General features: G+C 38.2%; 1 protein-coding gene across 8 annotated transcripts in view; it reads left to right on the top strand.

The window, feature by feature from the left end:
- VPS13B (vacuolar protein sorting 13 homolog B) overlaps positions 1-14433 on the top strand; it is an 859202-nt gene that overhangs the window by 763173 nt on the left and 81596 nt on the right. For all 8 annotated transcript variants that reach the window (XM_050801187.1, XM_050801183.1, XM_050801189.1 and 5 more), the window contains one exon: positions 2688-2849. In XM_050801187.1, coding sequence (XP_050657144.1) covers positions 2688-2849 — 162 coding nt within the window. The remainder of the gene's footprint in view (positions 1-2687; positions 2850-14433) is intronic.

Raw genomic sequence — 14433 nt, 5'->3', positions numbered from 1 at the left:
AATATTCTTTAGAAAAATGTAAACAACCCCCTTGTGTTCTTTAATTTACATTTTTTCCTAAAACCCTCATCATTTATTAAAGGTCAGTTTTTAGAGATGAAGAAAGTAATATGATTTTTTTTCTACTCAAGCCCCATCTGGTAACTTAACCTCTGTGTTACCAGCAGATTGATCCCAATTCATTATGAAAACTGAATTTTAATCTCAGGATGTGTAACTAAGTGGGAGATTGGAATCATATTCCTTTCTTCATGTCTGTACTCGCACTGAAAGGAAAGAAAAATGTTTACAAGTAGAGCAGTTCATGTTGATTATATAATGCTCAATGGAAAAATCTCATCAAAACTAATTACATACTATGATTCCAGTTTGATTAAAGGTTTGTAGATAAATATATAAAAAAGGATTGGATAGGACAGACTAGAATAGTAACAGGCAGGACATTCAGAAGGGAAAAATTACTTGAAGAAAATTCACCAAAATGTTAATAGTAGTTATTGCTGAGTTTAAAATTAAAGATTTTTAAAAATCCATACTTTCTGTATTTCCTAATTTTCCCTCCCCTTATTCTCCCCTCCCCTTCTTCTCCCCTTTATTTTCTAACTTTGTACAGTGAATATATAATTATAGTTTTACAAATTACATCTACTAAAGTTTTTGTTTATTTCCTAAGTATTTATCGGCCAGGCATTATGCTGGATACCAGAGATAAAACCGTAAAGAATACAGACGTGGTTGCTGCCCTTCTGCGGCATAAAGTCTAATTATGGAGACAATATTGAACCCATAATGGTACAAATTAACAAGTGCTCTGAAGGTGAAATATAGAATCTTATATAAGCATAAAATAGGAGAACCTAACTTGACCCGGGAGGATCTCAGAAGGCTGCTCTTAAAACCAGCCTTAAAACAGGAATCTGAAAGTTGAATAGAAACAAGTTGGTCAAACAAGAAATGGAGAAAAAGATGTCTAAGCAGAGGGAGGCTCTGAGGCAGGAAGTAGTTTGATGTGTTGGATGAGTTGGAAGGAGGTCAGCATAGTGCTGGAGCAGCTGGAAAAGGCTGGTGGAGCTGGAGTGTCCTGAACAAATGCCCTCAGCAAATGGAGAGTAGCTCAAGATGCAGTTGGAGGCATGGGCAGGGGCTGGGTAAAACAATTCATCTAAAACTCAACAGCAGGCAAGTTTTGAAATCATTGCTACCATTAAAAGCCAGAGTAGAGAGTATTATGGTAGATGACCGATGCTTGTTGTTATGAGTACTTTGGTCTCACTTAGCCAGAAACTCTTTTGGTGGTTAGTGTGACTGTGAAGCAAGGTTCAGTTCAATGGGAACAGATGGATGATGCGAGAGGGCTTAGAAGTCCTCAAGGACCTCTGGAAAAATGAGGTATGTCAGGGCCACTTCACCACCTGCAGCATGGAGCCTGCCCACCTACTTCAAGGGCATTTTGGATGACTAGGAGTAGACTCTGTTTCCCAAGATGAGTCTGTATCCTGATGGGTACAAGTCTGGTCATGGCCCAGGCTGGATTCCAGGTACATTCATCTGTAGTCTCCTTGGCCTCATGCCTCCTCTGTACTTGAATCACAATGCTTCTGAGTTGTATCTCTGTTTACTCCCCTACTTCTCAGTAAAGTGGCAAATGATGGAGTGTGGCATTTTGACATTATTTAGATCCATACGGGAAATAGAGGCCAACTGGAGAAACATGTTATCTCCCATTATCTGCAAATGAATTAGCTACTTATGATTTTTTTCTTATATTCTCAAGTTAATCATTTATTTAGCATTCTTTTAAGTTTACCAAAAGTGTGTTTATTGCTTTTAAGCCATAGTCTAACTAGAGTGATAAAAGAGTAAGCACAGAAATACTTTATTACTTTGCCAGCGTTTTAATGTAGCAACAACCAGTGGAGGCACCATTAAATGAGAAAGGAGTTATCAGCACAGGAACATATTATTAATTTGCTGCGCTTTAGCTGACTAATGAAGGATTTTAGCTGATTGATGACTATTAGCTGAAACAGATACCGAAAAGTGTTTCAACTCACATTATTTCTCATGAAAACTGCAACTTGGCTTACAGTAACTCTGGAGTTGATCTGTTTTGTATGTTCAGCCTCTTAACAATAGAGGGAAAGTTATGGTTTTATTTACATCTCTCCCTGAGCAGATTTACACACACACACATATCCACCCTCCCCCTTAAGGGATCTGGGGATGTTTTACCTAAATGATTCTTACTTTCTGTAGGGTACAAACTGTGGCTTTGGTAATTGGTCTTGATTGTTGAGTTTAGAAGCCGGGAACATGGTAATTCTAGCCTCCAGTACTGTTCAAAAACATGCACTACCCAGTACAGCACTCTTTGTAGCATGTTAATTCACTTTAAGAAATGTTAAAAGTTTGAAGGATCTCATTGTTCTTTTACTCTTCAGTGTGTATGATTTATTTTGAGGGAGTATAAATCAAAACACATTCTTGAAACATTTAAAATCTCTTAAAGGTATTTTGTGTGTGTGTGTGTGCTTATCCTGGCAGTATAGAATACTTTGTATACCAGAGCTAATGACAACAGATCTTTTAGGGTTTCTGTGTTGTAACAATCGCCACTGGGCAGACAGCTGCCAAACATCTTGCAATTAATCTGATCCATGTTGGCTTTCGTATCCTTTTTCTTTCAGAACAAATGCCCTGAGGTAGAGGAGTTGGTCTTCAGCCATTTTGTGATCTGTAATGACACACAGGAGACACTGCGGTTTGGCCAGGTGGATACTGATGAAAATATTCTGCTGGCGAGTCTCCACAGTCACCAGTACAGCTGGCGCTCTCACAAATCCCCACAGGTATTTGAGAAACACCCTTACAAACAGCCATTGTTAAGGTTGGGGATTCATTTCTTCTGCACTTGTGTGCTTGTCCAGTTATTTTCCTTTTTAAGTCTCCGAAGGAACCACACAGCGTAGCTACATCTGACGGAAACTCAAGAGTGTTTAGAGATGGGAGCACACGCTTCTCTTGGAATGGAGTGTTTTCCTGTTTAGCCCGGGTGCTTGGGGGGCAACAGGGTGTGGTGATGAAGAGGCTGACTCGAGAGCCAGGTTTGGATCCTAGCTGTGTATAACTTTGCTCTACTTTCTGTTCTTCAGTTTTCTCATATGTATAATGGGGATAAAAGTAGTACCTATTTCAAAGGGTTATAAGGACTAAGTGAATTCATACATATAAGGCATTAATGTGTAAGCATTATGTGTTGGGTATTATTATTCATTTGTTTCTTCAGATTTTTTTCTGTGTGTGTCCTTGGTAGCAGGCACATGCTAGGCACTGGGAATTCAAAAAGAGGTAAGTCACAGGCCTTGCCCTCTGAGGACAGCTCACAATCTGTGATACAATGACAATGAAAAACTACATCCAAGGCAGCACTGAGAAAAGACACACCAGAGGATGTCTGTTTTCCAAGTAGTGTAATTTCATTTTCCTGTCCCTTTACATGGGAATAATTAGAGATATGTGCCCTGTAGCGATAATATGAAGATGAATTAAATACAAAGATGTAGTCTTAAGTGAGCAAAATAAATCCTAGGAAGTACTCTCAAGAATAATGTATTTGTTAAACTGGATAATAAGGAAACTACTGCCTGCTTGTGATTAAAAGAAAGTCATTAGATTAGAGAACAAGTTTTCCCATCTGGTCTCTAGACCAGCATCAGACTACATTATACCCTTGGGCTCCAAATGAGGGTGGCTAGATGCTGATTTCTTACTTGTTTTTTCATCAGATTGCCACACTATTGATATACAATTTGGAAAAGTAGATATAATGCAGTATTTCTTATTTTGTTCACATTAATCTGACAGGACACTGAAATACATGACTTTTTTTCATAAAAATTTTCTCACATGATATGGTATTACACTCATATTTTTAGGGTAAATCACATACCCTTGTTTTCTAATTTTCCTCTTGAGAAATGTCCATGTTAGAAGTATTTAAGTTGTTTCTCACTTGTAACATAAAGGATGTTTTATTTGTTTTAAATTCATCTATTTTTTATTTTTTGCCTATGGATTACAAAAGTGAGAGCATACAGGTATACAGACAAAACCAAACAAAAACACCTATAATTCCAACCACCTAGAGAGAACTCATATTAACACTTGCTGTATAACCTGTTAGATCTTCTAAGTTTCCATTGCCATTGCATTCCCAGCAGTGAATTGTGAGGGACAGGAAAGAAGCTTCTGAGAAGCTACAGTAACATGTAATTGTACACTGTACTTGTAGCCACTTTACTGATGCACACACAGCAAGCTCCAGGCCTTAGCCGGTAGAAAGCAAAGCAGAGGAAGCTTAACTCTCCACAGTCATTTGAAGATGCATAGCTTGCATATCCCTCAGAGATCCTCAGGATTCCCTGGACACTGGAGCCAGGATGGGAAGGTGATCATAAGAGAACAACTGGCTCAGGAGTGTGGGGAGCAGTAGTGTTCATGTTACAGACATATAGTTTCTGGGTGGAGAAGAGGTCAGCAGGAAAGAATGAATAAACAACCACTGTCACCAGCACACCTTTCATTTTCATACTTGTTTGCACTATTTCAAAGGCCTTTTTGTATTTATTACAAGTTTTATTTTCACAGCATTCCTGTGTAGTATTATTTGTTATGCATATTTTATAGATAAGGAGACAAATAGAAATGTTAAGTTAGGTAGTGGTAGAGTTAGGACTGAACTCCTTATCTTTTAATTATCAATACAGTGTCACTTCGACTTTGTCTCACTCTCCTAGGTTTTGGCAGCATGATTTGTCTGTTAGAATAGCCAGGCTGTGAAGTTTGAAAAGAAGGGCTGAGAAATCACTGGAATAGTAGGCCACAACTAAAGCTAAACTAATAGGGGATTCTTAGTCCAAGTATGAACTTTGCAAAGTCTTAACTGTGTTACCAAAAATAATAGGAGCTTTTTAATGACAAACTGTAAACATAAAACAGGTATCTAATAAACTTTGTTCTTTCTTTTAAATTTGTAACTGCATCTTGTGGATGCAACTTTTAAAATAAGCTGCAGTCATTATAATCTTAAGACTAAAACCTAGATGATATTTATAAAAAACAATGTCTTCTTACTATATTTCCATATGCTAATGTAAGTGTTTTAGGACCCTCTGAAGCCAGAAGCCTTAATGGGCCCAGGGGGTCTTCATGGAATTCCTTACATTCACAGTTGCAGATTCTGCTGTGTTCTAATGAGAGTCTACGTGAGGATCAGAAAAACTAACCACTCAGCTTCAAACTGCACCTGGAGCTTGTCATAGATGCACAATTGAGCAAAATATTCCTTTTTCCAGACTCCAAGTCATATCCTGCATCGCCCAGCAAGCTTCGTTTTAGGAACATTTGTGTCTGCATGTTTATGCTGCCTTGGGTGTTAGTCAATTCATAGTCTCAGGGAGGATTTCTAAAGTTCATGGAACTTAACTCCATTAAACAATGTAACTAAAATTGCAGAGATCAACAAAGTGGCAGTGACACCTGGAAAGGTTTCAAAGAGGTCAAGATATCTTAAAACCACACAAGAGGTTGCTAACAACAGTTAAGTCCCAGTAGGATGAAAAGAAACATGGACACAACCAATTCTAGAAATCCAAAGCTGACAAACCTTTCAGAATTGAAAGTCATAAAATGCTCCTTATAGTTTCTAACACATACTCTGGGGCAGAATCACTTAACATTCTGGATATCTCACAACAATTTCTTGCCTAAACAAACAAAGGAAGAAGAAAACTATTTCCTAGGGAATAATTGAATATATTCAGCTGCACAGAATCATAGATGCCATCACAAAGGGCTCTTAAATATTCCAATTCAGTAGACTTTAGATCAGGTTGGATGAGAACAATAACCAGCAAGGGACTGCTCTTCAGAAAAGTATGTCACATTACACTACATTGAATCTAGGGACTAGAGGTGTGAGTGTATAAATGTTTCCCCACAATATAGGCAGTATGTGCAGTTCATAGTCAAGGGAAGCTTTGTTTAATTTAGACAAACAAGCTATAGTGATATCAACTAGTAGGATCAACATAAAACCAACTAGTAGGATTTATGTAGAGGCTGTTTAACTTCCTTTTTTGGTTAATAGAGAGCACTGTTGGTTAAACTGCTTGGAATAGTATTGCCTTTATCTTTTATGTAAGGATTTACACTTGCTTTTAACCTCAAACATGTACAATTTATGGATTATGCATTTTTTTCAGAATTGCAGAATTCTAGTTACCAATGACTTAATTGTGGTAATCAAACCATCAAGCAAGTGGAAATAGGCTCTAGACAGACCTATGGAAAATAATATAACATTTATCCTAAATGAATATAACAGAAGTTTCATAAGCTCATGAAACAGTAAATATTTAAAACTGCAGGTCAGGAATAGTGGTTCATGCCTGTAATCCTAACACTTTGGGAGACTGAGGCAGGAGGATTACTTGAGGCCAGAACTTCTCAAGACCAGGCTGGGCAACATAACAAGACCCAATCTCTACAAAAAATTTAAAAATTATTGGGGTATGGTGGCACATATCTGTAGTCCTAGCTACTTGGGAGGCTGAGGCAGGAAGGAGTATTACTTGAGCCCAGGAGTTCAAGACCAGCCTAGGCAATATAATGAGACCCCATCTTAAATAACAAAGCAATTGTAACAAGGTAAAATTAATTTCAATGAGCAGCAGAGCATCTTGGAAATATTCATTAAACAGAGTGACACATAGAGACAAAAATATAAATCCTACATTACTTTAAAGCAGAGGTGGCAAACTTTTCCTATAAAGGGCCAGATAGTAAATATTTTAAGCTTTCAGGATTTACAGTTTGTTGCAGCTACTCAACTCTGTGTAAAATCAACCATAGGTGATATATAAATGAATGAGTGTGGCTATGTGCCAATGAAACTGTATTTATGGGCAATAACATTTAAATTTCATATAATTTTCAAACATCACAATTATTACTCTTTTGATTTTTTCCATCCATTTAAAAATGTAAAAACCATTCTCTGCTCATAGGCTATCCAAAAATAGGCTACATGCCAAATTTGGCCTATAAGCCTAAGTTTGCCAACACTTGCTTTAAGATTTCTCAATTGATCAAATTCAGTAGACTAAAGGTTTGATTTAAAATTGTTTTCATTCTGACCTCACTGGTATTCCTATCATTTGAAAGCTTGGTACAAAGTTTAGAAATTGAGAAATGACAGATAATCGTTTAAATCTAACTTTTATGTAATTAACCTGTACTCACCAAATTACAGTAAAATATTTTTATTATACTCGTTCTGGTCCTAATCAGTGTATAACAGAAAGTTCTCTGGTTTTCTTTTTGTATGTAACAATATTTTAAAATGAGACCTGGTCATTTTTTCATTTGTCTAAAATGGAAAGCAACAGGTTTTGAGTATCTGCCTATCTTTTAGTAATTCCAGCCAGTTGTCAGTTTCATTAACGAGACTGTAATTCTTAGTTACTATGCTTTACAAATCCATTTGTATAATGCATGTATACATATATATTTAGAGAAAGAGCATATTTCTTGTTGCCACAGTAACAATTTAAAAACTTAAAAAGCAGACTTGGGGGACAAAGAAATACTCTGCGTTGCCAAAGCTGATAAATTTTTCAAGTGTTCTCCTCTGTGTGCATGCATGTTAAAGTTTGTTTAGAAAAGGCAAATGAATAGACACTATTACACACTGGAGTTGCTAATGGAATTGGTACTTAATTTCTAGAAAGCAGTTGGGTAAGAAACTTCAAAGCTATTAAAATTATTGTAGACTTTGACCCAGTAAGTCTCCCAATAGTAATCTACCCTCTGGAGAGAATGCAAATTAAAACAAAGATTTTTATACAAACAAAGTTTATCACAGTTTGTCACAAAATATTTAAAAAACCAAAATGTTCACTTTTAAGGAGTTAAGTAAAATCTGGCATAAGACTATCTTATAGATATATTATGGGATCTTTACATTTTTACATGGAATGGGGGAAGTGCTACCTATCATATCATATAAGTCACAAAAGCAGAATATAAAATTCTATATATACAATGTGATCATAACAACACACAAGTAAATGCATTAAAAATACTGGAAAAAGACATGTCAAAATGTTATCACTGGTTGCCTCTGAATGTTGAGTTAAGGTGATATACGTCTATTTTTGTAACATTTTTATGTACTTTTCAACTTCTTAATAAGGACAAAGAAATTAAATTTGAGACATTAAGCACCACACACACCCAAAATTCACATACAGACTAAAAGGAACTCCAAATACTAACCCTTAGGAACACCGGCAAGTGTAATGATATATCAAGAGTGTTATCTTTATTACTTCTTATACAAACTATGGCAATAGTTTTTCTCAGTTGTTCTCTTAGTTAACAGTTTTGCCCTGTTTTAACTCTGACTTATCTTGCAGACTACAGCTGAAGTAATTTTCCCAAATACTTTGTTACACTTTCCTGTCCAGAAACCATCACAGGCTACACCATGATTTATTAAATAATATCCAAATTATCTGGCATCCAAGGCCTAACTCAGTCTTTTCACAGGCCCTCCTGTCGGCCATTATTTCTCTGTAGCTGTTTATTTAGTCTCCCTTACGTTCATTTTTTAATCAGTATATTTTTATGTATTACCTATTGTGTTTAAATATATACATTCTTCCAAAGAACTTACTATCTATTGAGGGACCCAGAAAAGTAAACAAAGTATTATAGACATGACAGTATCTATCAATCTATCAGGATATCATTGCAGTAGTTCAGGACAGAGAGAAATGAGGGGTGACTAATGAAAACACTAGCCGTAGGGAAGAAATGCCAGGGAATCAGGAAGTAAAATCAATTGCATCTGGATATGAACAAAGTCTTAATGGGAACCCAAAGGAAATGTTTCCAAACCCTACATGAGGATGGGAATCTGGCAAGGCTTCCAGACAGAAGGGATATTTGTATTACATGTTAATGCCTTGGAGTTAGCTAGGCCAGTGAAGTGAGGGTGGAGGCAATATTCCAGCTAAAAGGACCAACATGTGTGAAAGCCACAGAGACACGAAACAATATGGCACAGAAGGGGAACTTGACTAATTTGGCTACAGTGTAGAGCACATGTGTGGAGCTGCAAGAGGGGGAAATAGGCTAAGGCCATGAGGGCTCTTGTATGCTGTGCTAAGTTTTAATGGTGTCTTCAGGCCATGATAGCACAAAGGTATGATAATCTACATACCCAGAGAGATCAAAGTTAGCTTTCCACAGAAGCTGAGTTTGAACAGTAAGTATAGGTTGCCCCAGTGGACGATAGTGGAGGAAGTACACCAAGAAGCATCAGGGAGGTTATATAAACAGCAAGTTATGGTCAAGGGATTTCAGGTTTTGTGCAGTGTAGCTCAATCATAAAAATTGCAGAGGAAATATATGCTGGTCCACTGGCTCTTAGAGTGGTAGTGGTGGGGACCCCCTGATTGTAGGGATGGCCAACTTTCATGGTGTAAATACTCCAAAGCTTATTTCAAGCTACCAATGGTTTGACCACCAGTTTGCAAAATCTCTGAATACTTAATTGCTGGTTTTCACAAACAAGATATGAGCCAGCTCCAGCACACCACTGTCTGGCGGAGTTATGTTCTCAAGAGCCTGGGAATCCATTTCAAGAAGATATACATCTATGTGATGGGCAGCTCTTGGCTACTGAATGGGTTTAAGTAGAGGAATGCCATGATCACAGATGTATTTCAGAAAAGTTCTAGTGTATTTGAGAAGAGAGTCTAGAGAAGATTGAGAATACAAGCAGAGACTACTATGGGTACTGCTGCATAGTCCAGGAGTGAGAGAGATTATAGTAACAGAGCTAAGACAAAGTAGAAGTCATTAAATGATATAAATGCCTAAGAAACTGATACTTCTGTGAATAACAGCCACACATTCTGAACAGAACTTAAAAAACAACAACAACAAAACAAACAACAACAACCAGAAAAACTGCCTGAAGGCTCTGGAGACTAAAACAAAGGCAGATTTTGGAGGGGAGTCAAAATTTTGAGCAAGTAATTTGCAGGATGACTTTCCCATTTTTTTTACTTTGCCTTGAGGCAACTGCAGTCACGGCAGAACAGGGGTGGCCTATCATCTTTCTGGCCCAGGGTACCAGGGGAAATAGCCAAGCATCCGAGGATGCTAGAGAGTGAAGAGAAAACCCTGGAGAGGAGAAAGCCATAAAATGGGAATATAACATTTTTAAATTTGGCCCAACTGTTCAGCTGACTGCTGAACCACACACATGCTTGGGGCAAACTAAATGCAGTTTGTACCCAAGGCTTAAAGAAATAAACTAACCTGAGCTGCTGCTCACCCAAGTATGAGAATTTCCAGTTTGAGTCTAAACAAGTTAGTTACCTGTTAACTACAAACATCAACACTCTTTGGAGCAGTCATAAGAGAATCCAGAGTCTCCACAACAAAACAGGTACAATGTCCATAATGTAACCCAAAATTACTTGACAGATAAGAGTCAGGAAAAAGAAATGTTACTCAGTTTCAAGGGAAAGACAATTAATAGATGTTAATCCAAAGATGACCCATGTTGGCATTATCAGACATGTACTCTAAAGTGTCTGTGTCAAAGGTGAAGGGATTTTACAGATGTAATTAAGGTCCTAAATTAGTTGATTTTTAGTTAATCAAGAGAAAAAATCTTTGGATGGGCCTAAGATAAAAACCCTAAAAGAGTGATTGGACCCTTTTGTAAGGAGAGAGAGGCATAGAGGCTCCTGCTGGCCTTGGGAAGCAAACTGTCATGTTATGATGGCCTATTAAGAGGGTTCTGGGGCAGGGAGCTGTGGGAAGCCTCCAGAACCAGCACGAGGCAGTAAGAAGTTAAGGCCCTTGTCTTATAGCCACAAGAAAATAAATTCTGCCAACAACTTAAGCAAGCTTGAGTAGAGGCTTCCCAAGTCAAGCCTCCAGATCAGAATGCAGCCAACTGACAGCTCATTTGGAGTCTTAGGAACCCTAAACAGATAACGCAGCTAGCTATACATGGACTCTTGACCAACAGTCACTGTGAGAGAGTAAATGTGTGCTGTTTTAAGCTGCTAAATTAGTACTAATTTGTTACAGAGCAATAGAAACATAATACATGGGCCAAGCATGGTGGCTCACGCCTGTAATCCTAGCACTTTGGGAGGCCATGGCAGGTGGATCTCTTGAGTCCAAGTGTTAAAGAGCAGCCTGGGCAATATGGTAAGATCCTGCCTCTACCAAAAAAAAATTAGCCAGGCATGGTGGTGCACATCTATAGTCCCACCTACTAAGGAGGCTGAAGTGGGAGGATTGCTTGACCCTGGGAGGCGGAGTTGGCAGAGAGCTGAGATCACACCACTGCACTCCAGCCTGGGCAACAGAGCAAGACCCTGCATGAAAAAAGTATATATGTGTGTATATATATATGTGTGCGTGTGTGTGTGTGTGTGTGTGTGTGTGTGTGTGTATGGAGACAGGGTCTTACCCTCTCCCCATATATATACATAAAGTACATGATGGAAGAATAAAGTAAATTTGAAGATATCAGGAACATCATTATGAAACTACTGAAAACCAAAGATAAGAGGAAATTTTGAAAGCAGCCAGAGGAAAACACATTACCTACAACACATTAGGAGAACAACAATCAAATTACTATGGACTTCTCTTTAGATACCATGGAGGCTAGAAGACAGTGGAACAGCATCTTTAAATTGCTGAGAGAAGGTTTAACTTGATAGAGGTCTGTTTGGAAGAAATTTGGGAGGTTAAAATAACCAGGATTTGATTATTGATCATGGAAGAGAAGGGTCTGGTTTGACTCTGAGGTTTCAGACTTAGGTGATGTGTTGCCAGTTTTGCTATTGGCCAAGACCAGGGAGCTGAGTAGGAAAATGTTTGAGAGACAGATAATGGGGCAGGGTGTAAGAGCACAACAGAGTAATCCTGAAAACCATTTTGGACACATTGAATTTTAGGCTGCTATAGAGGGCAGGAAGGATGGGATATTAGAAAAAGCACAAATTTGAAGCCATAAATACCTGAGTTTCACTCCTAAGGTTTGATAGCTGCATGAAGAATGGACAGTTTCTTAATTTCTTGGAGCTTCAACTTCCTCTTCTGCATAATTAAGTGACTATTGTAAATATTCCATGAAAAACATTCATAAAGCTCCTAGTAAAGGACTCAGCTTGGCTGGGTGCAGTGGTGGCTCACGCCTATAATCCCAAAACTTTGGGAGGCTAAGATAGGAAAGATAGCTTGAGGCCAGGTGTTTGAGACTAGTCTGGGGCAACATAGCAAGACCCTGTCTATACAAAACATTTTTTAAAGTAGAAAGAACTTGGCTCTCTATAACCAAGGGTTCCTTTTTACTCCTTTGCCCCTAACTAGACATCCAAATGGACATGTAAAGTAGGCAAATTCAATGTAAGAGGCTGGAGCTCAAAAGAATAGTCTGACCTGGAGATACAAATTTGGCCTGTTATTGGTGCCTAGCTAGAAGTGGGAACAAATAAGCATGCCCAGGAGAGAGTCCTAAGAGAAGAACTATCTGTTGCTGCAGAACAATGTACAATGGTGATATAGGCATACGATAACTACAGTAGACATTTCCATGCATAAAATGAGAAAACAGAAGACACACAGGAGTTTCTGGTCCATAGAAATTCTTAAATTCAATCAGATAAATGTCGGAAGTTTCTTAATTAGTACTCAGTATTACTCCCACTTGGAAGTAGCTCCCTGTTGCTCGTGGCTTTGTGCACTTGGCTCCAGCCTCTGAGTCACGCATTCTTTTCCATGAAAAGTAGCTTTTGTTTGCACCTTGTAGTTTTCCCAGCCTGCTTTCTGCTGGTAGAATTTTGAAGGTTCAGAGTCGTCTTTTCATTTTGTACTATCCGTACCTCTTTCAGTCTAAGTTGGCAGTGTTTCTGCCAATATTATTCTTTAAACAACTTTGTGGGTCTCTTGTTATTCTTACTGAGGTTTACTATATTAGACAAAATTACCCCCATGTATCTTTTAGATAAGCCCTTCTCTACTTGAAGATTTTTCTGATATTACTGAGGGACATAACCCTTCAGTGTCTTAGAACTCCTTTTGTTTTTGACTAGTTCTCTGAGCTATCAATTTAGGTATTTCTAAGGTCTTTCAAAAGATTTTACAGGCATATTATTTGCTTCATATTTAGACCCAGCTTTTCTGACCATGTCCTGGATTTGATCTTTGCTGGGAAGCCATTTCTTCATTTTAGCATCATTTGCATCTCATAAGGCTAGGAACTTTCAAAATAGCAAGTCCTGGCTCCTTTTTATCTGACAGTCCTTCCTTAAGCTTATATCTCCCCTTGTGGATTTTAATATTAGCAGCAGGTAGAAGCTAGGAGGCACTTCAACACTGCCTGGAAATCTACTTAGCTAGATCATGTAGTTTATTAGGCAAATTTTCTACTTTCCATGTTACTGCAGGTGATAGTGTTGAAAAACTTTCTGCCACCACATAGCAAGGATCCCCTTTCCACCCATTTCCAGTAACATTTTTCTCACTCTCTAGCTGGCAGTCTCCTCTAGGACCATCACGTTTCTATTAATAATCTCTCTGAAGTATGTAGACATTCACTAACGCTCTTTCCAAGTTCTTCCAGTTTTTACTCACTTTCCAGCTCCAAGCCTCCTCCACATTTTAGACTTCTGTTACAGTAGTATCCCATTTACAGATACTAAATCTCTATTAGTCACCTATTGCTATATAAAAAGTTACCCCAAAACTTGAGTATGTAAAGCAATAAGCACTTATTATCCCACAGTCTTGTTAGTCAAGAATTTGGGGCATGGTCTAACTGAGTGATTCCAGCTCAGTGTTTCTGATAAGGTTGTAATCAAGACAGCAGATGGAGCTGCACTCATCTGAAGGCTCATCTGATCTGGAAGATGCATCTCCAAAATACTTACCTCCATGACTCTTGGTAGGAGACCTCAGCACTTCACTACAGGGATCTCTCCAGAGAGTTACTTGAGTAGTCTCATGACATGGCAGCTGCTGTCTTCCAGATCAAGTGATCCAAGGCAGAAGCCACAATATCTTTTATGGCCTAGCCTCAGAAGTCATTCATTGTCTTATTTGTAATATCCTACACAGATCTGCCCTATTCAGTAGGGGACTACACAAAGGCACAGATAACAAGAGGCAAGGATTACTGGGGCTATCTTGGAGGTGAGCTTGCAAAAGGATCAGTAGCTGAATTTGGGAGTTGGGCTGTGAAATAAAATGTATTGAGAGGAAATAAGAGCTGTGAGGAAAACCAAGATGTCACAGGAAAACCAGGACATAATGGTGTTTTAAAATCCAAAAAGG

Source organism: Macaca thibetana, chromosome 8 (assembly GCF_024542745.1).
Source record: "Macaca thibetana thibetana isolate TM-01 chromosome 8, ASM2454274v1, whole genome shotgun sequence".
Lineage (NCBI taxonomy): Eukaryota > Metazoa > Chordata > Mammalia > Primates > Cercopithecidae > Macaca > Macaca thibetana.
This window is presented reverse-complemented; position numbering and strand designations above follow the sequence as displayed.